Raw genomic sequence first — 25,786 nt, 5'->3', positions numbered from 1 at the left:
TCCCCCCGCTGCTGTTTACTGACTATGCACATTTGGGCAAGTTATTAAACCCTTCTGATCTTCTGTTTTCTTACTTGTTCATAAGAATAACAACATATAGTTCACGGAGCCGTGTGAGGACCGAATGAGACTATAAAATCCACAGCCTGACGCCTGGCACGTTGGAAGTGCCCGATGGATGGGACTCCTGTCCTCAGTGATGACGACAGGAAAGGCGGCGTACGGAGATGTGCAGCCCGGACGCACCCACTGCGACAGCGAGAGCATCGCAAAGCTCTGAGAAGGCCCAGCCTCACCCACAAGCACCGTGACCTACTGGAACCATTAACCGTGATTTCAAGCACCTTGCTCCAGGAACGCTAATATTTCCACACCCAAACCACGTCGCTCAAATTGCATCAACACTGGCCCAAGAGCCCTTTGTCAGGTCACGTGTCCAGGCTGGAGCACCTGTTATGTGATTTCCTTTCTCATACCTGTGCCTACAGTTCCGTGATCACTTCCTCCCCTTGAAGGTGTGGCGATAAGATAGGGAAAAATGAATAGACAAGCCTCAAAAAGCCCCCTCTTCAAAACATGCTACAAGCACCCCTTGAGGTGGATCAGGTGACAGGTAAATGTGGACATGGTGGCTGGTGCTAATGCCCCAAGTAAGAGTGTGGGACCTGGCAAAAGGACAGGCCCCCAGGATGCATTGGGATGAAGGTCCCCGTGGCCTGGGCCTGCTGGGAGGAGCCGTGGGCCTCGCAGGGCAGCAGGTCCCAGGTGAGTGGGTGGATGGCAGAAGCAGAACCACAGTGAGGGGTTGAAAACAGGATGAGAAAGAAAACAGTGGGAACGAGGCTCTCAGGAAAGTGGCAGGCCTGGGGAAGCAGTTCTAAATTCAGATGATAGTGGGGAGTGAATCTGGGCCCCATTCTCCATAGGGCTAGCATACTGAAGGGAGGCTGAATGCTGACGTCACAGGTGAGGCAGTAGAAGGAAGCAGCAAAAATGAGCAGAGGTGGGTAATCAGCAGGAAGAACAGTCACGCCAAGTGTCACGCTGGAAAGAGGCTGTAGGCCAGAAGTGAAGGTCAGACAGTGCCTGCCTGATACTTCAAATGAGGGTGGACTCAGCCTTGGAACAACAGCTCTGGTGTGCGTCCACCTCACGCACCTAGCAACCAAGCTCCCATCGTGGTGAGACCAAGCCCACCGCATCCTGGAATTCTAGCCTGAGTGTGTGTGGGCCAGCAGAGGCAGGGCCCTGGGGGGTGGGCCACCCTCCCTATGGGGAGAGCAAAGTGGACACACTTGGGAGCCCAGAGGCATGGTTTCTTGAGAAACCTTCCTATCCCTCCAGTAGCCATAGAAAGAAGCCCAGAGATCAGCAGGAATAGATGGGGAAGCAGTTTGATCAGTCACTCAACAAACATGCTCTCAGCACCTTCTGTGTACCTCTGAGATGAAGTGGACCCATACAGGGAGAGGGAAGCAGAGAGGATTTGCCATTCCTCCAGGAGCAAGATGAATGTTAATTCAAGTGGCTCAGGATAGGCGGTGCAGCTCCCAGCTTATGCAAATACTACAGAGCTAACCACACCCCTGGAGACTCAGGCCAGAACTCCTGAACCAAATGGGTGTCCAGTTCTCCCCTATCCAGCCATGGCCCTCAATTTCTAGATAGGAGTTCATGTCTTATACCTAGAGGACCCTCAGCACCAGCTCAGAAGATGCTTCCAGAGTCTCTGAGGGAGAAGAAAGGCCCTGGTGAGGACAAGCGTGGGCTTGAGATCTGCTCCCAGTGCCTCCGTGGTTGTGATGTGTGGGCCCAGAGTGAGTCACTCTCACCCACCTGTGCCACAATGGAGAGCCCCAGATGGGAGATGGAAGGACTCTGACAACTGCCAAGGAATGGAGTCACCTTAAACAACATGCTGTGGCCTGGGTAAATGCCCGGGGATGACCCAAGGCCAATGCACCCCAGAAGGCTGGAGTGCTCAGCCAGTGAAATGGGAAACCCAAGTCACATGTGCCTAATGCCCCAGAGGCTGACACAATACCCACCCCCCAACCTGCCAAGGTGCTCACTGCACCTGCACCCAGGAGCCCAAAATAGTTCTCTATCCAGCACCAGCATCCCACCGGAGGTCACAACTTTGGGAGAAACATCTGTGGAGCAGAGGAAAGACAGGGACACTGCCTTGCCTCCCCCAAACCAGGTCACCAGTAGGGTACCAGATGCCAAACCCACCACTCACACATTTGCTTGTGGCACTCAGCCAGCCTCGTGCAACCCCCCTCCCTCATTCATACCTCCCATCCAACAACTTCAGTTTTCAACTAAGACCTGACCAATGTGGACGAGGCCCAGGGGAGGGCTGGGTTACTAATGCCAGCCAGCCGCTGCCAGCAGGAGCTGGCGAGGACATAGGCACATTCTTCTCTGACAAGCAGCAGTGAATGGTCACCAGGCTGTCCGGGCTATAGGCCAATGCCAGAGAGCAAGTTGACCCTGGACTGCTCGATCCTTATCATGAGGCTCCGGCAGCAGCAGTGGCAAGAGCAGGGGCTCTGGAAAGGTCGGACACCTGGCCAAACAAGCTTCCAGCCCAGGGCCTGCCTCTCCATGCTCCCTCCCGCCAACCCTGCTATCTGGTTAAGCAGGAAAATGCAGAGGCAGGAAGCAGAGGCCAGGAAGCCAGCAGGACAAAACAGCAGGTGTCCAGAGTGGGCGGAGAAGTTATCGAAAGAATCTACAATCCACAACATGCTAGGCAGGGTGCTAGATGCTCTGTATATAATTTTAAATGTGCTCTTTCAAACCGCCCTTTCAGACAGAAACTAATTCCTTCTCTGCAGGTGAGAAGACTGGGGTTCAGAAAGGTTAGGCGGCTGAGCCATGGTCCTGGGTTAATAGGTGGCAGAGCTGGGATTCAACACAAAAAAGAGTTTTTCCCTTGCACCAGGACAAGGGGGCTACAGCGTGGAATTCATAAGCGAGAATGTCTCTGTCCTGCTACGATGGAGAAGCTCTCGTCTGCCTCCAAATGACGGTGGCCTCCCAGAAAAGGGGGCATGGCTGAGTAACTCATGGGAAAGAAGACGACTCAGGTGACCTCTCGGGGGTCAAGACCCACACTAACACGTGGGTCAGGGCTCAGCCCCACCCCTGCCCCCCAGGTCTCTGCAGAAACACCTCTGGGTGTACAGGTGTGGGTTCATTGATCCAACACTCACGCAAAACCAGGGAGAAGGAAAGTGGTGCATGGGGGTCCCTGCCTCTTCCCCCCTTGTTCAGTTTCTGGTAGGGCAGTGCCCCCCCTGCACTTGCTGGTGCTGCCAGCGCAGGCCCCAGAGGGAAAACAGGGCGTAACAGCTAAGAGGTACGTACGTTGATGATGACGCCTTTGTCCAGGAGGCTCTGCTTCTTGGCGGTCATGACAAAATAGTGGGTGCAGTCCTTATAGTAAACAATGTTCTCCAGGTCAATCCCTGAAAAGAGAAGCATTCCTGCACTCAGTGCTGCCCCCTCAGTGCCTAGCTCCACTTTGTGCCAGGACCTCTACTCTGCCCCTTTATGTACCTGCAGAATATTCACACTGGATGAGTTTTTGAGACATACGAGGCTGGAGAAGGTGAAACCAAGTGCCAGCATTTACCCAGGTGAAGGCAGCTAAGTGATGTTTCTACCACTTCTTGGCTGAGTCAACACCCAGGGTCCCTGGGAGGAGCAGCTCAGGTTAGAGGGCTAGGTCGCATCTTTCCTCACTTTCCACCCATCGCAAAAACACTTCAGAGACTAGATTTCTGCATCTAAAACAATATTGTGAGATGACAGCTTAGCTCAGTGGTCCTCTAAGTGGGGACGCCAGCCAGAAGCATCAGCATCACCTGAGAACTTACTGAAATGCCAGGGCACAACCCAGACCTCCTGGGGGGCACGGCCAGCAACCTGCGCTTTAACAAGCCCCGCAGATGATTCTGATTTGAGAAGTGCAGGCTTAGCTCCTTCCAGTGGAGGGGAAGGAACAGATGTAGAAAGCTTATCAGCAGTCAACACTGAGGCATGCTGGGTAACCACAGGAACCCCTTTATTGCTATTAAATAGGAAACAGCCATCAATGCAGAGGCCCCCCAGAGAGTCGGGGGAAATTCATCGCCCTTGCTGTGTGAGGGGCAGTGTTGTGAAACAATGGCCAGAGGTGATGACCACGGCAGAGTTTAAAGGAAGCTCATTCAAGTTCTTGGAAAAACAGACTGAGTGTCCTAGCACCAGTTATATTTGGTGGTTTATTCAAGCATTTATTTTCTTGTTTTTTGAGGGGAAGGGAGGGTAGAACTCTTAAATCATTCAAAGGGACATAATATGCGGGAAGGAAATACTTTTTAAGTGAAATATTGCAACTGTGCTGAATTTCAGAGGGTCATGCAATGGGCACCCACCATTGGGACCAGTGAGAGGCAGTCCCATTCCTAGAATCCTATCTTAACAAAATAATCCCACCGAAGCAGTTTCAGCTGCAGCACTAACTGAAAGGCTTGCACGGGAGGTCAGCACGCTGTCTCTGTGAAGGGCCGACAGTCAGTGCTGTGGGCTCCGTTGCCGCTGCCCGTGGTGGGGCGGCCGTGGGCAGCAACAGGAACGGAACAGCATGCCCGTGTGCCCACGGCCCTTTATTTTTAGACATCGAAACTTGAATTTCACATAACTTTCAATTTGTCAGAAAATATTCTTCTTTTGGCTTTTCCTCAGCCATCTGAAGACGTTCAATGATTCTTTGCCCGGAGGCAATGCCAGAGCGTGCAGGCGGCCCGTGCACCAGCCCGTGGTTCAAAACACTCCAGCAGAGACAACACGTCCACTGAATGCGCTGCTCTGCTCAAGCTGACCGTCAGGACGACGGGGTAGCACAGGGACAGTGTCTAAAATGTCAGGCTGACTGAGAAAAGCAGAAGAACAAAGAGTGTTGGCACTAGGAGAGCCGGATCCACGTAGAAAGTAGGCGTGCAGGTGAAAAATTACTGAGAGAAGTATATGAAAATGAGGAGTATTCTGGGCTAGGTGGTGCTAGGTATGGGTGATTTATTTTCAGGGTAAAGATTTAACATCGTTGTGACACTGTCTTTTCAAGGAGAAATGTATGTATTTTCAAATTGGGTTAAAGAGGAAAAAATATTGGAGTTCACTTAATTGGGAGCAGGTGTTCCATCCGTCACTTTCCCCTCACCTTGCTTTGTTCCCCGCTCTCCACCCCGCCCCCACCATCCTTAGAGACCATGTGTTAGCTATTTTTTTATGGATGTTCTCTTTCTACAGCACAGGCACTCCGAGAGTAGGGTTTTGCTTGTTCGGCCCACTGCTGTATCTCACCCTTGAACAGCCTCCGGCACCCAGTAGGCATTCAATACCTATCTGTTGAGTAAGCAGATGAATACTTTCCTCAAGGCCATGCCTGGGGGACAGCTGACACCCCTGGGTGAGTGTCAAGCTCCCCGGCATCTCTGGACATTCCTCGGGAGGAAGGGCTCCTGGCACAATGCATAAGCCACCTAGATTTCTTCAGGGACCAGCCACAGGTTACTGGCTGCCCCTCAGAGTGCTCCCTGAATCTCTCGCTGATCCTCCACCAGACTGACCAGCCCACCCGAGGATGGGTAATGTGGGCGTCCCTCTCTGGACAGGCAGCCACTTCAGGTGGGGACCATGTTGGCCTCGGCTGCGTATGCCACTCTAGTCAGTACCTGCACACAACGGGCACTCGGCACGTGTTTCCTGAGTAAACAAATGGGCGTCTACAGTCACATACGACATGTAGAACTGTCCCTCAAGAATTCAGCTTGTCCTCGAAGATAAGGAGAAATCCCTGATTCCACTCAATTACAGCGAGCATCCAGGTTGCTCCATGGGGCACTTTAGGAAGTGACGATGGCCTGGTCTGCAGAAAGGTGACAGTCTTACCTGTTTCTTCCTTAAGGTCCTGGAAAAATTTCTGATTGAAGATGAAAGCCACGCCACTAATCTCTTCCACCTTGGCCTCAGCCGTGCTGTTTCTGTTTATGAAGTTGGTGGTGATGGCGATGGCCAGCTTCCCACGGAATTCTTTTCTCCTGAACCCTATATGAGGGAAGGGGGAGAAGTGGGTCTTTCTTCTGGATTTGGTGTGAAAACTGAAAAAGATCATCGAGGAAGCTATTCTCAGATGCCCCATGGGTCAGTAAAAACAGAATTCTGGGTCTCTAGGGGCCAGGGGTAGGCAGCAAGGCTGAGGTCTGCACCCAAAGAAGAAACGCATCACCAGAGGCTTTTCTACATCAGCGAGACGTGTTCCTGGTCTGAGAGCAACAGGACCCATCATCCTGGTTCGGCTCCAGCAAACAAAAGGCTAAAATGATTTCCAACAGACAGTCACAGGCACATCCTGTTAAAGATGTGTTAGGCATGCTGGCCAGATACCTCCTGACAGACCCACATGCACTTTAAACTTATGCAATTAAAACTACTTTGTTAGCATTTTCATGTTTTTCCCCTTTGAAAAATAGGATTATGAGGTTGAATCCCTGTGGAACAGGAACATTAACAAATTTCCTTTCTTATCCCCAGTCCAGGGACCAGCACTTAGTACACACTCAGTAAATGCACAATGAATAGGTGGCATTCTAACTTCCAATTAACGCAGTACAGTGTATTTCTTGGGGTTCTTATAGATTTCAATGGTTTGTACTGAAATGTATTTTTAATGGCAGTAAGAATTCTGTACCCAATTACACAGTGGGCTTTCCTCCACACCAACAAGCAACCGCAGAACACCAGCTGGGGGCTCAGCGATTCATCTCAATTCTGGCACTGTCTACCCAGATGCACCATCAGATTCTACAGGTGAAGGGCTCAGTCCCACAAGACTGCCCTCCCCCTCAGATGCCTCGCAAACCCATGTCTCTGACCGACCAGCAGCAATGGTTTGGAAGTTCCAAGGAGTCCTTGCTTGGGTTAGATTAATTTCCAGAGCTCACAGAACTCAGAGAAACACTTTACTTACTGGTTAACTCAGGAACAGCCAGATGGAGAGATGCATGGGGCAAGGTATAGGGAAAGGGTGTGGCGTGTCCAAGCCCTCTTAGAGCATGCCATTTTCCCTAAATATCCACCTGTTTGCCCGTCTGGAAGCTCTTCGAACCTTCTTCCTTTTGAGTTTTTTCCGAAGGCTTCATTACTTAGGCATGATTAGTAGATCACTGGTGATTGAACTCAATCTCCACTGCCTTATCCCTCCCGGGAGGTGAGGGGGTGGGACTGAGAGTTCCAACCCTCTAGTCCTGTTGTTGGCTCCCCTGGCAACCAGTCCCCTCCCCATCTCTGGGTGATTTCCAAAAATTACCTCATTAACATAAACTCAGGTATCATTGAAACAGGCCTGTTATGAACAAAAAGGCACCCATTTCACCTTTATAGCCCTGAAGATATTTCAGGCACTAAGAACAAGAGACCAAATATTATAACAGAAGATGCTCCCATTGCTGTTATCACTCAGGAAATCCCAAGGGCTTTTGGGAGCTCTGTGCAAGAAAGGGATGAAGATCAAGTATATGTGTATTCCTTATCATAAAGCCACAGTCTCACAGGGGGTTATAGAGAAAATCACAAGCAGGTAGTCACATCTCAACAGACCATTTTCTAATCCCCTTTCTCTTTATCATCAGACTGTTCCTTGAGCCCTGGATTTCCCTTCTGCCCCAGGCACTGCTGTTCACTCTAACTTAGGGTGCTCATCTCACAAGCAGACTCATGGGACGTAACCTTGGTCTCCAGTCCCCTGTGGGAATTCCCCTCACATCCCCTCTCCATATAACCAAGCCTTGCGCTGATTCCCAAACTTCCTTGTTAAAAATCCTGTTGACTAAAAATCTTGTGTTTCTACTGTATACCTACTCCTTTGAGTCATTGTTCATTAGACCTTTGTCCAAAATGGTCAGAAGTGGTCATTATTCTCTAGTCTAGCATTTCTTAACCAGGTGACTTTGCCCCTCAGGGGGCATTTGGCAAAATACCGAGACATTTCTGGTTGCCACAACTAAGGGTACTACTGGTGACTAGTAGACAGAGGTCAGGGATGTTGCTAAGGATCCTACAATGTCTTGGGGACAGCATGCATGACAAAGAATTACCTGGCCCAAAACACCAACTGTGCTGATTGAGAAACCATGCTTTACTCTACTTTCTTGGTCCCAAGTTGCCCAGTGGCCCCTCCTTACCACCTGGCCCTTCATGTTCATGAAATGCCAAACTACTCTCGAGCTGAGCATTGAGCCTGAATTTTCAAATATTCAGACTTATAGTCTCCTCAGACCATTCAAATGGCCCATAATCTCTAACAACACAGCACCCAGGTTGGCAGCTTAGACATCCTTTGTCAGATATTGGTTATGATCGAGGAGGTAGGGAATAGGCACGGAGGTGATGAGAGAGAAAAGCACTGTTTGCCCAGCAGGTGGCAAGGGCCTGAGCAGGCCAACCTCATAGCCTGAATTCTCTATGATCAGCCTAGTTTCAGGAAGTGTGTTCCATCCTCAGAGAAGGTGCCTTCCCAGTCAGACCTCTGCAGCCTGTAGCCCTTGAGCAGGGCAAGCTCTAAAAGCAGACCTGTCCCTAGTCAAAGAGATGCCACATGGAACCACTGTATCCACAACCCATGGCCTCAAATTAGCACAGGTAGTGCAAGGTGGGGCTGGGTGGAGGTGACTGAAGGCATTCCCTGGCAATGTGGTTCCTTTCTCGACCTAACTAGATCCTAACCCAAGAAAACACATTGTGCTTCCAAACTACGAACTCAGAGAAGCAGTTTTGTACCTTAATAGCTTGGGGACAACTCATCTTACTGCCCAGCAGTGAATGTACTTAAAAGTTATGAAAAGAGATAGGGCTCCTCCTTCTAGAATTTTATCCCTGACAGTAAACTGATGCTATAAATAGTATAAAAATGCTTATCTTAGATGAAGTATGAAAATGTTTAGCACCATGGTTTGAACACTGGCAGGTGCTCAATACATGTATGTTGATTTTTTCTTTTTATTTCTATGGCACTTCACCTTCATAAAGCATTTTTGCATAGGAGTCCTTCCCCAGCCCTTATAACAATGTTCTTAACAGGGTTCTATTTTCCCTGTTTTATGGTTGGAAAAGACAAGGTTCAGAGAGAATTAAATGGCTGCTCTTTAAACGCTCACCTCAGGCAGGACAGGGCAATCTGCCCTTCTGTCGAGACCCCATCCAGCTTTGGCATCTATCGCCTTGCCCCCTCTTCTCCATACCCTTCCAGCTACACTCCCTCCCACTCATGTCCCCATCCTCGGCCCCAGGAAGAGTCTTCACCTTCCAGTGTGTTCCTGCGGCCATCGGCACCAATGATGACGTCATATTCAAATTCCGACAGAGGGTGGTCTGCAGGGAGAAATTCTGCTCGCCAGCCAATTTCTACCGGGACAGAAAAATGAGGTGAGTTGGCACAGAGACCAATGGGAAGAGAGAGTGATTATGTCACCCGGTGTAGGCACCCCAGGCAGAGCCTCCAGAGGAAAGACCGAAGCTGTCCAGATTGACACTGGAACCTGGAATCCTTCAGGCTTTAGTTTTAGTTCAATCCAAAACCAAGTAAACCAGCAGCGCCAACTCCGTGCTTGGTTTTACTGGTTTCTATAACGGCTGGGAGTCTACCCTGAAGGATTCTCAAACCAGTCTCACCAGATTCTCCCATATTCTCTTTACATTCCCCACATTTCTCAATGCCCTCCCATTGCTAAACAGATCCAAAAGGATGTGCAGGGTGTAATGAAACCATTTTGAAATGCTACTTCATTAGGCTCAAGATATTCCATTGTGCAGCACACAGCCTTTTATGAAACCACTTTCAGGTGAAACCCTGATGGTTACTCATAGTTAGAATTTAACACCTACTGGAGGTCTGGGGAAGATTAAGAGCACACAGGTCTCGGAAATTATGCCTCCCCTAAGTTCTCAATATCCTGGGCTACCAGAGACGGGAGAAATCAGAGTTGTAGCCTATGTGTGAAACTACGAGTTCTCCAACACTATCTGGCTCAAGACTGAAAGCCTGATCCAGGCAATATAAAATGTTGATAATAAGATGCAGAGGCATCATGAGTAAATACTCTGACCATGTTGTATACAAAATCAGAACTTACATAAACATACTCAAAAAAGAGGGGGATTACTAAATAAGATATAACTACAATGGGTGAATTTTATGATTTGTAAATTATACTTCAATAAAGCTTAAAATGTTATACGCCAAATAATATTCTATATAATAACACTATTTAATTTTATGTTAAATACCTAAATATTTAATTATTAAATATTAATCTTTATATATTTAATATTTACCGATAAAATAATATTTAATATTTGCTGTAGACACTTCCTTTTCCTTACTAGATTTTAAATATATCATATGGGTACAAGTGTATCTATATATCTGTGTGTGCACATAAACATGTTGAAGAGCATATGAATGAACTTTATCAGACAACCAAATCTGTCTTCCTGATTTGATTTCATTTGTCAAAGTACCACCTCCTAGTGGCAGAGTAATCAAATTACAGGTTTAATGGCTTAACAATATATCCCCTGGGAGCTGAAGAACAAACCTAAAGTGACACCAATGGTCAAAAAAAGGAAAATATTCATTAATGAAATTATGCCAAACAGCCCCCCAATAAGAGTAATTGTCACAGAAACATCCTCTGAGAGCTGCAAGTATAATTTTCATTTTGCTATCTGGTTTTTAGACAGAAGAGGGAAGTTATACTGTACTCTGATTTTCTTGATCTTCAGGAGGCTCTAGAACCTTTACAAACTCCACATTCACATGGATTTCAACTCCCAAAATCAGGGCCACCTTGAATAGGATGAGCTGTAACTGACGAATACCTGTTAGAAAGGAAGGGAAAGAAAGATGAATTGTCGAAAGCAATGCCTAGGTGCGTCCTGTATATAGAATACTGTATAGTCACTGCTGAATGATCTCTGAGCATTGCAGTGTATCAATAATGATCATTACTGGGGGCTAATTATGTGCCAAGTACTCTGTGTCTTCTCATTTAACCCTTGTAGTGTTTTCTCATTTATCCCTTACAGTGGCCCTCCGGGATAATTATTCTCACTTTATAAATGAGAAATTGAGAGTTAAAGAAGTTAAGTGACTTGCTCAAGGTCACAGGGTAGTTAAACTAGAATGTAGACCCAGTTTGATTCTAAGACTGTACTGTGGCTGTTAGATATACTATAATGAGGAAGGCTCTCTCTTCTCTGGGCTGTGAGTTTGATAAGATAAAGATGGAAAGAAGGTGGGGGAAGAGAGGAAAGGAGAGAGAGAGGGGGAGAGGGGGAGAGAGACCATCAACTTGCTCAGTCTTTGGGGATGTTAGGCCTAAACTCTCAGCCACCCCAGGTAAGGTGTGGGAAGTGGAATTCTCTCCACAAAGCTGGGTTTTCGATTCTCTACCTCTGACTCACTCTCTGAAATTCCCCCAATATGTGGCACCTTGTTTCTTTATTTTGTCCCCTACTATTCAGCAAAAACAGGTTTGCCTCCAAATATATTTCTGTAGAGTACAGCTTCAAACTTCCTTTGGGTCCCTTTGTATTTTGTGGCTTTGTTCACCTAACACTTATTGAATATCTATAATGTGCCAGGTGCCATGCTAGGTCTGGGAGATATGAAATACCCCCTCTAATTGAGGAAACACAGGTAAACAGGGTGGGGCGGGGCATGGTGGTTGGGGGGAAGAAGAGTAGCAGAACAGGCCTGAGCTGTTGTCCTGAACGCCAAGAGAGGATGGACCAAGAACACCACATCCCACCAAGAGATTAAAGAATAGGAAGACTGTAGGAGGCTGGGGCCCTGGGAGTCAGGGAGCTTCTGAAGACCTTGGTGGAAATCTCTTGAGCTCAGTGGTAGGGGAGAAATCATACTGCAATGGAATGAGGCATGGGTGGAAAGTACAGACAAAGTCTACATCTCTTCTTTCTAGAATAAGTACTATGAAGTAAGGAAAAGTAATGGGAAATAACAAAGAACTGGAGGAGGAGTGTGAGGTCAGAAGGAGGAAGGCTAAGTGATGGGGCAGCTGAAAAAGAGAGAAAGAATCCAAGAGAGACTAGAGTTGGAGAGGGGGTGGTCAGCTCTGCCTCTGCCTTTGGGTTGAAAGGAAGGAATGGTCCCTTGGGTGGAGGAGAAAAAAGGGGGGCAGGCATGGGCAGTGCCTGCCAGTGTCTGCTCTTCCCCAGAGCATAGCAGGGAGGCCATCTGCTAAGAATGAGGAGGCTGTGGTAGAGGTTTGGAACACCCACGGTGGGAGCTGGAGGAAGATGCTGACACAGGACAAGTTGAGAACTGCTGAGCAATGCTGAGGTCCGGAACACAGCTGGAGCTGGAGGCCTTGGTTAGTCAGAAAGGAAGCCAATTAGCTGGGGCTGAAATAATCCAGTCTACCTCCTGCTTGGAAACAGGCATTGGAGGAAGCCTGGCCTCTCCCTATAGTTTCAAAGTTCCTATATGTTTCCAGCACATAGTAGGTACTCAATAAATTCTCCCTGCTTCTCACAGGTACTGGGGCTGCCCTTGACAACGATCACTATGAATGTTTGAATCTCAGTTCCGTAATCCTGCCAGGGTTTCTGCACACTGGGATGTTTCCGAGGATGACAAGTTCATTGGGAGCCCCCTCAATGGGGTGTAGAGGGGCTCCTGGCCGAAAAGGCAGCCCAATAGCCCTGGGGCCCTCACAAGGGCCCCCTGTGCCCAGCTGTGTCACTCAGGAGGGTCTGATGAGAAAGTGGTGCTCAACCTTGCCCTAAATTGGTAACCAACACACATTCTCCATGGGTGGTAGGGAATGTCCTAGAAGCTGACACTGCAACTTTCTGGAAAAATCTAAATTACTTTCCAATGGACTCATGGAATTTCCTCATCTCAGAGTGGGAATAAACTCTGGAGTCACTGCTGCTAAGTTCTCCTGTATCTGGCACTAAATTACACTCTGTGTAGCTTACGCTCTGTGTAGCTCCCAGTCACTCCCACTTGAATCCCATACCCATTTCCTATTAGTTCTTGTCCTCATAAACACATAGTTTTCAGGGTTAACCTCCCACCTAAGTTTCACATTCTGAATTCTGAAGCTTGGGGACTCTGGCTGCTTCTTGCTCATTGTACATCATGAGATGTTAAGCATTTCCTGAGTACCTACCACACACCAGGCACAGTGATAAGCACATTAAAAAGCTGACCTCAGTTAATCTTCTCTGCAGTCCTGGTAAGCAGACATTAATCACATTTATAGGAGACAAAACTGAAGCTTGAAGAAGGAATTTGACCCAAGTAACACAGAAAAATGGACGAGACAGATTTTGGACCAAAATCTGTTCAAACCCCTGAACTCTCCCCACAGTGTTAACCTCCCTAGCTTTTACGAGTCATGGTTGCTATATATAAAGTGGCTAAAGCCCTCCATCCTTTATGGGAGGAGGAGGCTGCTCTTCCAAAATCCAAATGTGGATTCTGCCTCCAGAGACCCAGGCTTGAGCATGCAGGGATGGCCTAGGACCTGAAATCCATGTCCTCTCTTCCCCGTCCTTTTCTGATTGCAATCCCATCATGATGCCCTCTCTCTTATGGAAGCTCAAGGAAACCTAGTATGGGGTCTGTCTGGTGCATCATTCCTCTGTTCTAAAAGCTGCTATGGCTCCCCAGAACTTGCAGTACTCCTTTGCCCAAGAGGCCTTCAATGACCCATCACATTTAATGGTTTTGTGTGGCTCCCTCGTCTGAACTCCTCTAACAAGTCTGACTACTCTATTAAAGCACATTTTGTTGTTGATAAAAGCTTGGTGAGTTCTCTAAAAGTGTAGACTATGTTACTTACCTCTACCTCACTTTTCCATATTTCATTCATTCATGCAACAGGAGTTTATTGAGCATCTACTACGTGTCAAGCACTCTTTTATGCTCTGGAGATACTCTGGTGAGTAAGACATGCTACAGTCTTGGACTTCAAGGTTCTTACAGCCTGGTGGGACATCACACAGGGCCTGGTCCATGGCACAAGGCAGGCCCCTCACTAAATATCTGCTAGTTGTATGTGTGGAGCCCCTAGGGACTTTCAAGATGAAACATTCTGGGGACTCCTCAGTGTGGACAGATGCTTACCAAGGTCAGCCCCCGCCCCTCATGGGGTGCCACCATTGGCCCCACTCACTGATATGGTCGATGGAGCCAGCACAGAACTTCCCATAGAACTTCTTGGCTCCCAGGCCCCTCAGGTCATGGATTGTGAAAGGCCAGAGGTGCAGCACGTTGTTCCGGGAGAATGTGTCCCTCTTCTCCACCACGACCACTTTGGCCCCCAGGTAGGCAAGTTCAATGGCAGTGCGCAAGCCACATGGTCCTCCCCCAACGATGAGACACTGCAGAGGTGAGAGGGAGGAGAGTTGCTCAGTGACCTCTAGCACTGTAGACACAAGCCCATCGTCAGCAGCAAACCCCATTCATACAAGGCAACCAGCAAGTGCAGATTGAGCACCTGTTAGGACCTGCCATTCATCTATCCAGTGTTCATTACCTGTGGGCCTACTGGCACTAGGCACTGTGCTAAGCCCCGTGAGGGACGCAGAGGTCAAGGGACTTGGGGAGAGGCACAGTTAGATATACGTGAGGTTTAGAGTCAGACTGAACTGGGCTTACATCCAGTGCTGGCATTTGACTTGCTAGTTTCCACATCTGTGAAATGGGTCTGCTATTTATTCCATGCAGAGTTGTTAATTAAAATAAGATTGCTTTCAGAAAGCTTATGGTGTGTCTTTGTGACCTAGATTAGGCTATGGTTTCTTAGCTATGATTCCAAAAGCATAAGCAACAAAAGAAAGAGGTAAATTGGACTTCATCAAAATTAAAAAGTTTTGTGCTTTATAGGCTACTATCCAGAAAGTGAACAGACAATACACAGAAGGGAAAAAATATCTGCAAATAATATATCTGATGAGGAATTATACATTATAAAGAATTTTACAACTCAACAATACAAATTGAAGAATGGGGAGACAATTTGAGTAGACATTTCTTTAAGGAAGATATATCAATGGCCGATGAGCACATGAGAAGATGCTCACCATCATTGGTCATCTAGGAAATACAAATCAAAGCCACAACAAGGTATCCCTTCATACCCACTAGGATGGCTATATTCGAGGAGACAGAACAAGTGTGGGTGAGGATGTGGAGAAACCGGAACCCTTATACACTGCTGGTGGGGACATAAAAGTGTGCGGAGACTTTGGGATAGTCTGCCCACACCCCTAAGAACGATAGACAGGGAGTTATCACATGACCCAACGCCTCTACTAGGTTTATACTAAAGAGAAATGAAAACACATGTCCACACAAGAACTTGTACATGGGTGCTCATAGCAGCATTGGTCACAATGGGCAAAACAACCCAAGTGTTCATTAATCAATGAATATGTAAAATGTGGTAGATCGTCACAATAGAGTATCATTCAGCTATAAAAAGGAACAAAGTGTCGATGCATGGATAGACCTTGAACATTATGTTAAGTGAAAAACACCAGGCACAAAAGGACACACACTGCATGATTCCATTTGTATGACATGCTCAAAGCAGGCAAATCGGTGGAGATGGAAGGCAGAGTAGCTGTTGAAAGGGAACGGGGGGCGGGGATCGGGAAGCGGCTACCGATGGATGCAGGGCTTCTTTTCATGGGACTAACGCGTTTTGGAATTGGATAGTGGGGTTGCACATTGAACCGTACACTTTAAAAGGGCAAATGTTATGGCATGTGAATTATATCTTAGTAAAATAATTATATGAGAGAAAAGCATATGGTATCAAGTTTGACACATGCTAATATAGATTTTATTCTTCTTGATGGGACCTAGACTGAGAGTCCTAGGAACTCTCAGTCTAGGTAGACTCAGACTTGTGAAATAGATCATTAGGATCCCATGTGGTTAGTTCTCTTTGGAGCCCAGAGGGGAAAAGTTAAGCCCACTTAGTAAACTGAAAAAGACTTCACAGGGAAGGCCTTTAAAAACCGTCATCACCACTACTATCATGCCCTCCTCCTCCTGCTCCATCACCATCACCACCATCATAACCAGCAGCACCACCACCGCCATGACTACCATCGCCACAGCCTACATTTATTGAGCATTTACTATGTGCCAGACACTGGTCTAAGTAACTTATGTGTTTTTGCTCTTAATCCTCAAAACAAATGTAGGAGGAACGAGTATTGTCCCAATTCACAGATAGAAAAACTGAGGCACGAAGCAGCTAAGTATTTGGCCCATGGCGTCACAGACTGAAAGGGGCAGAGCCAGGATTCAAACCCAGGTGGTCTCACTCCAGAGCCCACCATGCTGTATTGATTCTGGTTTGCCAGGAATAAGAAGAAGAAACAACATTTCAGTAGCGGCATGGCCCATTCAAAGGGAAAGGAAGAAAAGCTCTAGTTGGATGGAGAGATGGATACTTTGGGGGAAGGGAGGAAAAGGAGAGAAAGCTGAGAAGTTTGCTGGAGCCATATGCTGAAGGTCTTAAATGGCAGGCGTAGGAGTGTGGCCTTGGTCCTCTACACACTGGGGCCACAGTGAGCAGAGGTGACAGACAGGATTCTGTGCAAGTCCCATGCTAGGTCTTAAGGGACACTCTGGGGGTGAGCAAGGCTTCCCCAAGGAAGCTACAGTCATTTTGGATAGAAGAGAAAACACAAAATGACCTAGTGAGTTACATGGGGCAAAACTCCTTTATTCAAACCAAATCTTATGAGGAGCACCAATATGGTTTAAAAAAAACAGCAGAAAGGGCAGCCTTCTGGCAGAGACGATCAGACAAGACAGCACACTGCCCTGAGCCCAGGCAGCCCCTGCTGCAACTTCCCGAGGTAGCAGTTCACCTAGGGAGTCTAAGTGCCCGAGCAAGGCACCAGGGAAGGGATGTGCACCCCTCCTCCCTGCTCCACATCGCAGAGGCATCCAGAACCATCCCTCCTGCCTGCGATCAAACCTCGTCTTAAAAAAACACACTCCCTTTCCCCTAGCAAATATACCGTCATCCAGTTATCACTCATCCGGGGCCTCCCGGGTCCCGAAGGGAAAGAGCAAACAAATGCATCAAAGCTCCCTCACCACAATCAGTGTGGCTTACTAGTTGGAACCTTCCAGAGAGTTTTTGGAAACCCCATCAGGGGAAATGAAGTCACTGCTGAGATACGGATCACTTCAGAGGTGTGGGGAGCTGGTGCATACATCCCTTGGCCGCTTTTCTGGTGGGAGCTGGCGGGAGAGGACCAACTCCCCCAGGCCCAGCTCCACTTCTTATCTTGCACCCGCAACAGCTCCTCCAGCTCGGACATAGCCAGACCATGACAGGCATTTCAAAGCACGACTCCAAACCCCAATGCTTGTGAGGTTGGCTTTGGGGTTAAGTTTGAATTTGCTGCATTTCTTTGCAGTTAGTGCATCTTTTCCTGTTTGCCAAGCTCTGTCACTCCAGGGCCAGGGATGGAGCGAGGGTGGGGGGATGTGGGGTGAGGAAGGGCAGGCAGAGAAGGAGGGGAGTCCTCCTGACTCCTTCACCCCAGCAGGCCAGGCCCAGGACAGCTCCCAGGACAAGGCAGGACATCCCTTCCCACCGGCTGGGGGCTGCTGTGCAGTTTGGGTGCAACCGGTAGCTGGTGGCCTGCTTCTGACCTCACCCTCTCCTGCTAAACCTGAAATCCCATCAGTGAAAGCTCAGTTTTTCCCACTCCCTTGGGCCCCAGCATATATCACAGGCCTGAAATTTCAGAGACACCACTCGTACCATAATTTAAAGTCAGTAAATACCAATGGGCCTAATTATACAAAGGGAGAAAATTTGGTGCAGATGTTATCAACACAGGAGAGAACGCTTGTTGGCAGGGGCCAGGCCAGTTCCTCTCAAAACACACTTGTTATGATTAACATGGGAACTCGGAGTTCTGACAGGAGGCCAAGTGCCGAGGCTGCTACACAGCTGGGCAGAGGAGCAGGAGGGAAAGGGGCATCCCGGTGGGCCCGGTGGGTGCTCTGGATGCTGGGCACGACGCGAATGCCACAGATGCAAAGGTGTGATAACTCAACACCAAGGAGCTGTCCACCTTTCCCAGGCCTGGCTGGGCTATCACTGCCGAGGATTATTGCCAGGAAAGAACACTGTTCCTCAACCCTGAGGCCTTTTTTTCTTGAGCCCTGATTCAGGCTCTGTCCTTAGGACCACTGCAAAAGGAATCTGTCCAAGCCCCAGGTCAGCAGGAGTGTCCTCTGTGTGCCCAGCACAGGGTCTAGCACACAGGAGGCCTCAATAAACACTTGATGGATGAGTGACCTTCCCACGCCCTCACCGCCCACCCAGTTCTGGCTCTCTGTCCCTACCCGGGATGCTCTGTTCACGTCAGTCAGGGTTTATGTCTGCTGATTCCCGCCCAGGCTGGGGGAGCTGGGGTCTGCCAAGGCCACCAGCATCACGAACGTCAGCAGATCTGTGTGCTCGGGGGACATAAATTCATCACCCAACGGGGAACAGGGCAGCTCCAGCCCCAGCAGGAAATCCATTGTATAGATAAGCTTGGCAGTGCTTAGGCCCTCTCGTTCTCAGAGAGAGACAAACACCACGTGGAAAACATCAGCTTTCTATTGTCGCGGGGTGGGAAGAGGGGACGCGGGTCTGGCCCCCAGTCAAAGCCCAGGGCTGGGGTGCCCCCAGCTCACACACACGCCGGGGCCATCTGGAGGAATCCCCGCAAACAGGACCCACTTCTTGACGACACATGCCTCTCTCAACCCACACTGAGTGGGCACGCTGGGGCTGTGCCAGGAAGGCCGGCAGGACTTGGCCCCCAGAGGGAGCTGCCAAGGGGACCGGGGGCCACACCAAGGGTCAGCTGTCTAGCTGTCTGGAGACTTGATTTCCGTTTCTGAATTCTGCCTCTGATTTCCTCGGGACCTCTGTGTGTGGACCCCCCGGTGAGGCGGGTGTGGGAAGCCAGTGCTCGGAGGCAGCAGGTACGTGAGGGCTGTGCTCACTGGCTTGCTTCCCCGGGCTCTGCACCTCACCAAAAACAGGATGATAGTGTCTACACTGTATTGTGCCTGCCCAGCACTTTCTACTCGCTGGGCACAGTCCTAATCCCTTTATGTGTTTTGTCTTTCTAACTGCCCTGTGAAATGTCAGAATCGTCTCCAGTTTTTAAGTGAGGAAACTGAGGCATAAAAAAGTGAAGCAATTTGCTCCAGGGACCCTTTTCATCCCCATTTGTGAGCAGAGAAACAGAGATGAAAGCAGGTCAGAAGCTTCTCCAGGATCATATATCCAGTGAGTGCTCAAGTCTGGGTTGCAACCCAGGCAGGGTGGGTCCCAGTCCTGTGCTCCAAACTGCTTGTCCTCATTGGTGTGGCCAGTGAAGTGTGGCCATTTTTTTATACCTCCCCTGCACTGAGGGCAGAACGGCTCCCTGAACAAAGCTGGGGTTCAGGCCGAGGGCACAGGCCTCTGCACGGAAAGGCTAAGCCTGCGTCTGTATCCGGGCTGAGCCTCTTCTGCTTCCCTGGGGTGGAAGTTTACAGGGAGGATGTAGCTAGAGCTCATGTAAGTCCTGGTAAACCACTGTGGCAGGTGCCACGGCAGCAGTGAGGTTGGGCGCAGGCAGCGCAAGCCTTCTCCAGCGCCCAGGCGGCAAGATGAGCCAAGCGACGAGGTCAGGCACGGTGCCATCTCCCTGGTAGCAACGGCCCTCCCAGCACGCTGATCTGCAGGCCATCTCCCGGGCATCGCTCTGCTTCCAGGGACGTGCCGCCACACTTCCTGGTGCTGTTTCTAGCCTCACGAACTTTCAGGACAAGCCGCTTATCTAAACCCAAGCAGGAAAGCCCTGACTGTTACTGGGTTACCATGAGCGAAAACAGCTCACTTTAGAACCACAGGACTGAAAGTTTTCAAATCCAAGAAGCCACCCACATGCTCTTATGTGGGGCTGGCACCAGGGGCCTGGCCTTACCGCCGGACCCTGCGGAATGGTGCTAAAGGCGACTGAAGAGAGATGTGCTCACCTGAGGTTCGAGCCACGGAGCAGTCTCCGCGAGAGGGCATGGCCAGACCGGGACTCTTTGTGGTGACTTTAAGGGCTGTTTTAGGCCGAAACCAAATCTCATCTGACTCGACACATCTCTGCCCCTGTCTAACTCTTCTGTATCTCGGTCAGATCCAGTTATTCCTGAGTAACGATTACACACCACTTACTAACCCCAGAATTTCACAGAAAGGGAGTGGAAGAAGATCCCCTTGCCCTCTGCCTCCTCTCAAATGATACAAATGCCTCTGAGAAGCATCCCATTTTTCTCTGTCCTCCCCTTGCAACCTGAGAGGGCGCCCTCCTCTTGTGAGCAACTGTAACCAGTGACCACAGGGTCTGGATTTGTGAGGATAGTTTTGTTTGCAAACATTCTGCCCCTTGGCCTAGGTACCTTCATATTAGGCCCTTGGTTGGAACTTACAAGTACAGCCCTCGAGGCCTGCCTCTGGTGCTGCTCATATCTCACGGCATCTCCCCACCTAAGGCGCGAGTTCCCTCAAGTCAGGGTGTGGGTGCTGTCCCCAGACCGGCCCGCACCAATGGCAGAGACCAGCGAGTCCTTTCACTTCAGACATCAAAGCGCGTGCAATGGTGCCGACTCCCTCCCACCGTTGGCAGTGCCTGTACTTCCCCTGCTGGGAAGAGCGACAGTAGTAACAGTGTCCATAACAGCAACAGCATTTGTAATAAAAGTCAGAGCCACCAGTGATGGCCTGCTTATAATGTGCAAAAACCTCGCTAAGCACTTTATAAGAAATGCATCTCGTTTTATTTCTAAAACAACCCTGACTTAGGCATATTCGTCACCATTTGGTAGGTGAGAAAACTGGAGTTTGGGAAGGTTAAATGACTTGACCCCAGTCACAGAACTAGGTGAGACCCTAACCTCTGAGCCCAGAGTCCCTGCTTGAGGTCACAGTCCTATATTAATTCTTCCGGGTTTCTTTGGGACTTCTGTGCTAGAGTATTAATATGCCCCTGCCTCAACTAAGACATTAAGGACCAGTGAGACCACGTAGTGGGATTGTAGAGGATGCAAGAGAAGGCTCGTGTTGCCCGAAGCTCAGGAAACTGTCCCTCTGAGGGCGAAGGAAGAAAAACGGAGACAATGAATGCTACGTTGTTTGGGATTGCCTGTGACTACGGTAGGACTCGGTGGGAGGAACGGGTTGGTGACTGTGACCAAGAGTGTCCCTCCAGGAGATGGGCCACAGGTGCAGAGTGGCAGCTGGGATTTGGAGAGACAGATAAATGGCATGCTGGGGTCCGGGCTGAGAAGGAGGGCAGAGGTTTGCAGGGAGTGGGGAGTCTCGGCCTGGCTGAGTGTTGTGCGGAGGGCGAAGGGGCGAAATCGGACAGGAGAGGAGGAGGGAGACGGCCGTGGAGGGTCCGGGATGTCAGACTGAGGTTCTGAACTCCTCCCCTGCCCACCCCCACACACTTTGGCTATTAGGGTTTGGAGAAGAATGAAACTGCTGGTTTAGGACAGCTGACTCCAGAGCAATATCAAAGGTGTCAAAAAGAGAAGGGACACTAGAGGTGAAGAAAGCAGCTGTCGCATTTGAAACCGTCGATCCGCTGTCTTGAGTCCCCTCCCTGCACGCTGACCACGGACAGCCTTGGCTGGTCGCCCTCATCTTCCTGATCTCCGCCTGTACTTGGGAGTGCCTGGGGCGCTGTCCTGGCCCTGCTCCCTCCTTGACCTTTATTTTACATCCTTTAGTTTCCTGGCTTTAAAGGTCATCTACACGTTGTTTATTCCAGCCCTGGAAACTCTCGGATGTATAACAAACGGCTCACTGACATTCCCAGCTGCTCTAACAAGCCCCTCACATGTAGGAGATCCTCAGCCAGACTTTGGTCACCCCACTCCGCCCCTCGCTCCCCCTCCCCCCCCAAAATCCTGCTCCTCTCCCAGTCGTTGCCAGCGGGGTAAATGCACGCCCACGCTCCACTTTTCCAGCCCTGTGAACCGAGAATCTGGAATTAACCTTGATCCCTTTCCTCTCACCTCACAACCAGTCCACCAATACATCCAGATGACTCTACTTTCAGAATAGATCGGGAATCCAGCCAGTTTCACCTCCTCCGTGCCGCTGCCCTGATCCAAGACACTCCTGACCACTCCCCTCCTGCTCTGATATGAGGGCTCCTACCTGGTCTCTGCTTCCACCCTTGGCCAACTCGCAGTTTATCCCCTCACAGCAACCAGAGTGTCCCTTCTGAAGTCAGATCGTGTCACTCCCATGGCACATGGAACTCCAGACCTGATCATGCCCTTGAGACCCTCCAGTTTCCCATCTGTCTTCAACTCCCACCCTGACCCTGACCCTCCCTGCACTCCATCCTCCTGTCCTCACTAAGGGCCTTTCACTTGCTTTGCCCTCTGCCTGAAACGGTCTTTCCCTAAATATATCTTTATATTCAAATAAAACAAATCTATTATAAAAAATGTATAGGTCTCATTTTATATTTCTTCATATTAACATGCAGCTACAACTACACTCTGAATGTTTCTAAATATTTCCAGCATCTACTTGCATGTTCTGTCATTGTGGACTTTCCTGTTTTCAATCTAGTAGCTTTACAATATTTCCCCCAGCATTTTATTATAAAACTTTTCAAATACAGGGTGGGGCAAAAGGAGGTTTACAGCTGTATGTAAAACAGATTTTATTCTTGGATTATTCATATTATTAATTATCGTATTACTTTCCTTTCAAACACCCACTTTTGTCCCACCCTGTGCACAGACAAGTTGAATGGATTTTGGTGAACACAAAAATACCTGCTGCCTAGATTCTATAACTAGATTGTATTCTTGTTTTATCACAGATCTGTTCATTCATCCATTCCTCTGCCCATTTACCAACTTGTTGAATTTTTTGGTGTATTTCAAATAAATTGCAGAATCATTACATTTCTTCCCAAATATTTCAGGATGCACATTGTTAACTGGAGTTCAATATTTATTCAAGTTATTCTTGAAGGGAAAATCTGTATACAATGAATGCATGTATCTTAAACATATCATTTGATGTGACAATTCATAATATATTCAGCTTCTAAAAGCATTAGTTTTTCTCCCTATAAATGCTCTTCCTTCCGGTCAACTCCCAGTACCCTCTCCCTGGGAGCTCGTGCTCTCTCTGCCCCGGTGCTGGCATCTTGGTGCACGGTTATCAGTAAGGAGCTTCCATTCGAGGGGGCGGGAGAGAGCTGTGGCCGGCCAGCCAGCTGCCTTGCCTCCCTTCCCTCTCTTTGGAAAACAGAAGTCACAAGCCCTTCCAAGACCCCCAAAGGTGTGTATAGGAATCTCACATTCCTTCAGGAGGAACAGGGAAAAGAGCCTCCTGAGACAGGCTGATTCCAGATATAGTTAAAGCAAAAAACTATGAGGGCCAGTATAATCCACATGGGGGGAAAAATAGAGCTAAGATACACAAACAATGTAGCATCCAGAAATAGATACCCTGGCTCATTTTTATCACTTTTCCTTTTTGGTCACTTAGCAAGCTTTTGCTGTCATAAACGGTGATTCAGTCATGTAGAAGTCCCCATTACAGTGACAACAGCCAGCACTCACAGTCCTCCATCCACAGCAACCCACACCCGTCATGTCATTTTCACACCTGTAACTACTAGGAGATGAAGCCAGGATCCACACCCAGGTGCCTGGCTCCAGAGACCAAGCCTTTAACCACTGTGCCGTGGAGACCACTGCAGACAGTCGAGAAGAGGGAGGTGGTAAACTGGGAACCCACATAGGCCTCCACTGATCCATTTGTCAGTGAATAAATTACTTTTCAAGTCTGTCTCTCTGACTTCTTATGACCTCCTCAAAAGTAAAGGCATGTCTGGCTCACCTTTGCATCCCAAACAACCAGCCTGGCCCAGGTGAGCACTCAGGGATAATTAGAAAAATGAGGCAAGAGTACTTGTCAGGCCCTGAGTGGGCCCGCATCTCGGAGGGCCAACCTGGTGTGGAGGTGGTGAGAGCAGCAGGAATTGACAGGATCCAGAAGGGAAGCGACAGCCATGGCAAGGTGCTCCTTCCTGGCCAGGACTTGGGGACTTCTGGAAGGGGCCGACAGCATGGGTGACTTAACCCAGGGGCAAAGGCAGAGGGCAGGCTGAGCACCCCTAACTACACTTTCCCACCCCAAAGAACCAGCCAGGGCTGGCGGCAGCAGCTGTCAATCTACCCGATGACAAACATTTCCACTCCACCGGTGCGATGACTCCAGCTGTAGTGTTAGTGGAGGCAGTCTGGCTTCCTCACCCAGGTGTCAGGGTAGCTTAGGGAAGCACTGTTCCCATAGCCTTGAGACTGGGTCTGATAAACTGTTCCCATAACATGAAGTGGCTCGCATGTGCAGAATTATGTTATGTATGTAAAGTTCTGTCAGTGTTTTGGCTTTGTTCCCCTGTAGTACTTAAACAGGTAGGGACTCCCTGCTGGGAGTGATGATGATGAGAGACATGCAAGGGGACAGGTGCCACGATGGGTGCCACACTGGGGAGCAGGGACCACAACACGAGACATGCAGATAGACACACAGCTTGCAGCATGCGTGGCTTGCCCACCCATGAATAAAGGCATGCCAGACATCCCAATGGTTCCGTAAGTATTTTTCCATCTGCACAAATACCACGGACCTGCTTGGCCTTGAAGGGTGGCAACACACCAGCCCTGCAGCAGATGCCTGAGGGACACTAACCTATGGCCACTGTGGAAGTGTCATTGCCTTTCCCCATTTACAGTTGGGAAACTGAGGCTCGGGGCTGACACAATCAGAGAGCAGGCATTTGTTGAGCTGTAACTCTGTGTCAAACACTGATCTAGGTGTTTCACATGTATCAATTCGTTCAAGCCTTACAACATCCCAAGATTAGGTATCCAAGGCCCAGAATGTTCAGTAGAGTAACCAAGTTCACACCACAGTCAGGAAGAGGGAAATGGCATCTGGACCCAGGCATGTAGCGGTGAAGTACAAGCTCAGGTCTGCCGTGCTACACTTGCCTAAGATCACACGGCTAACAGACGGCAGAGCCAGGAGTCATTACCAGGCCCTGTGACCCGGCATCCAGCTCTTTCTTCTACATTGCCCTCTGTGCCACCTTTCTGCCAACTGTTAGGGCCTTTCTGGCCCCTTTTTTTTTTCTCTCTCATGGGTACTATGACTCCTCTACTGGCACCACCTCATCCCATAAGCACTCGGCTGCAGGCTAGGCCGACCCCGTCAGTGGACAGCAGGCTCGCCCAGGGCTGGCCTTGACGGAAAGGCTGCTACGTGCCTGGTACCGGATGTGCAGGAGAGGAGGCCAGGCGTTCCTTCCAGGTTCACGAACTCCTATTGCTCTGAGGTCAGCAAAGGAGAGACTGCACCTGAGCCCAGCAGCTGCTTCTGCAGCCAGCCCAGAGCTGGGCGGAGGCCCCAAAAAGCACAAACACCCTGCCACCCCACAGCCATCCCTGGTCCACCCTACCGAGACCCCCGGAGCAGTCCCCAAGGAGGAGTTGGAAGGTAAGAATACACTTCGAGAATTCATGTAAGAATATGCTGGCCTCCTTCCTTTTCTACTTCTATGGAGTCTCTAGCCCCATAAGGAGGTGCTG

The 25,786-nt window shown here is 49.2% G+C and overlaps 1 protein-coding gene across 5 annotated transcripts in view; it reads right to left on the bottom strand.

Annotated features, from left to right (window-relative positions):
- The window catches only part of MICAL2 (microtubule associated monooxygenase, calponin and LIM domain containing 2), a 212,789-nt gene that overhangs the window by 112,616 nt on the left and 74,387 nt on the right, over nt 1-25,786 (bottom strand). For all 5 annotated transcript variants that reach the window (XM_053673113.1, XM_053673114.1, XM_053673115.1 and 2 more), the window contains exons 4-8: nt 14,256-14,463; nt 10,813-10,929; nt 9,352-9,453; nt 5,944-6,099; nt 3,376-3,476 (exon numbers count right to left, since the gene is read on the bottom strand). In XM_053673113.1, coding sequence (XP_053529088.1) covers nt 3,376-3,476; nt 5,944-6,099; nt 9,352-9,453; nt 10,813-10,929; nt 14,256-14,463 — 684 coding nt within the window. The remainder of the gene's footprint in view (nt 1-3,375; nt 3,477-5,943; nt 6,100-9,351; nt 9,454-10,812; nt 10,930-14,255; nt 14,464-25,786) is intronic.

This window comes from Artibeus jamaicensis, unplaced genomic scaffold (assembly GCF_021234435.1).
Source record: "Artibeus jamaicensis isolate MK-2021 breed Jamaican fruit bat unplaced genomic scaffold, CSHL_Jam_final contig_797, whole genome shotgun sequence".
NCBI classification, from domain to species: Eukaryota; Metazoa; Chordata; class Mammalia; order Chiroptera; family Phyllostomidae; genus Artibeus; species Artibeus jamaicensis.
Note: the sequence above shows the minus strand (reverse complement) of the source record. Positions and strands in the feature narration are given on the sequence as shown.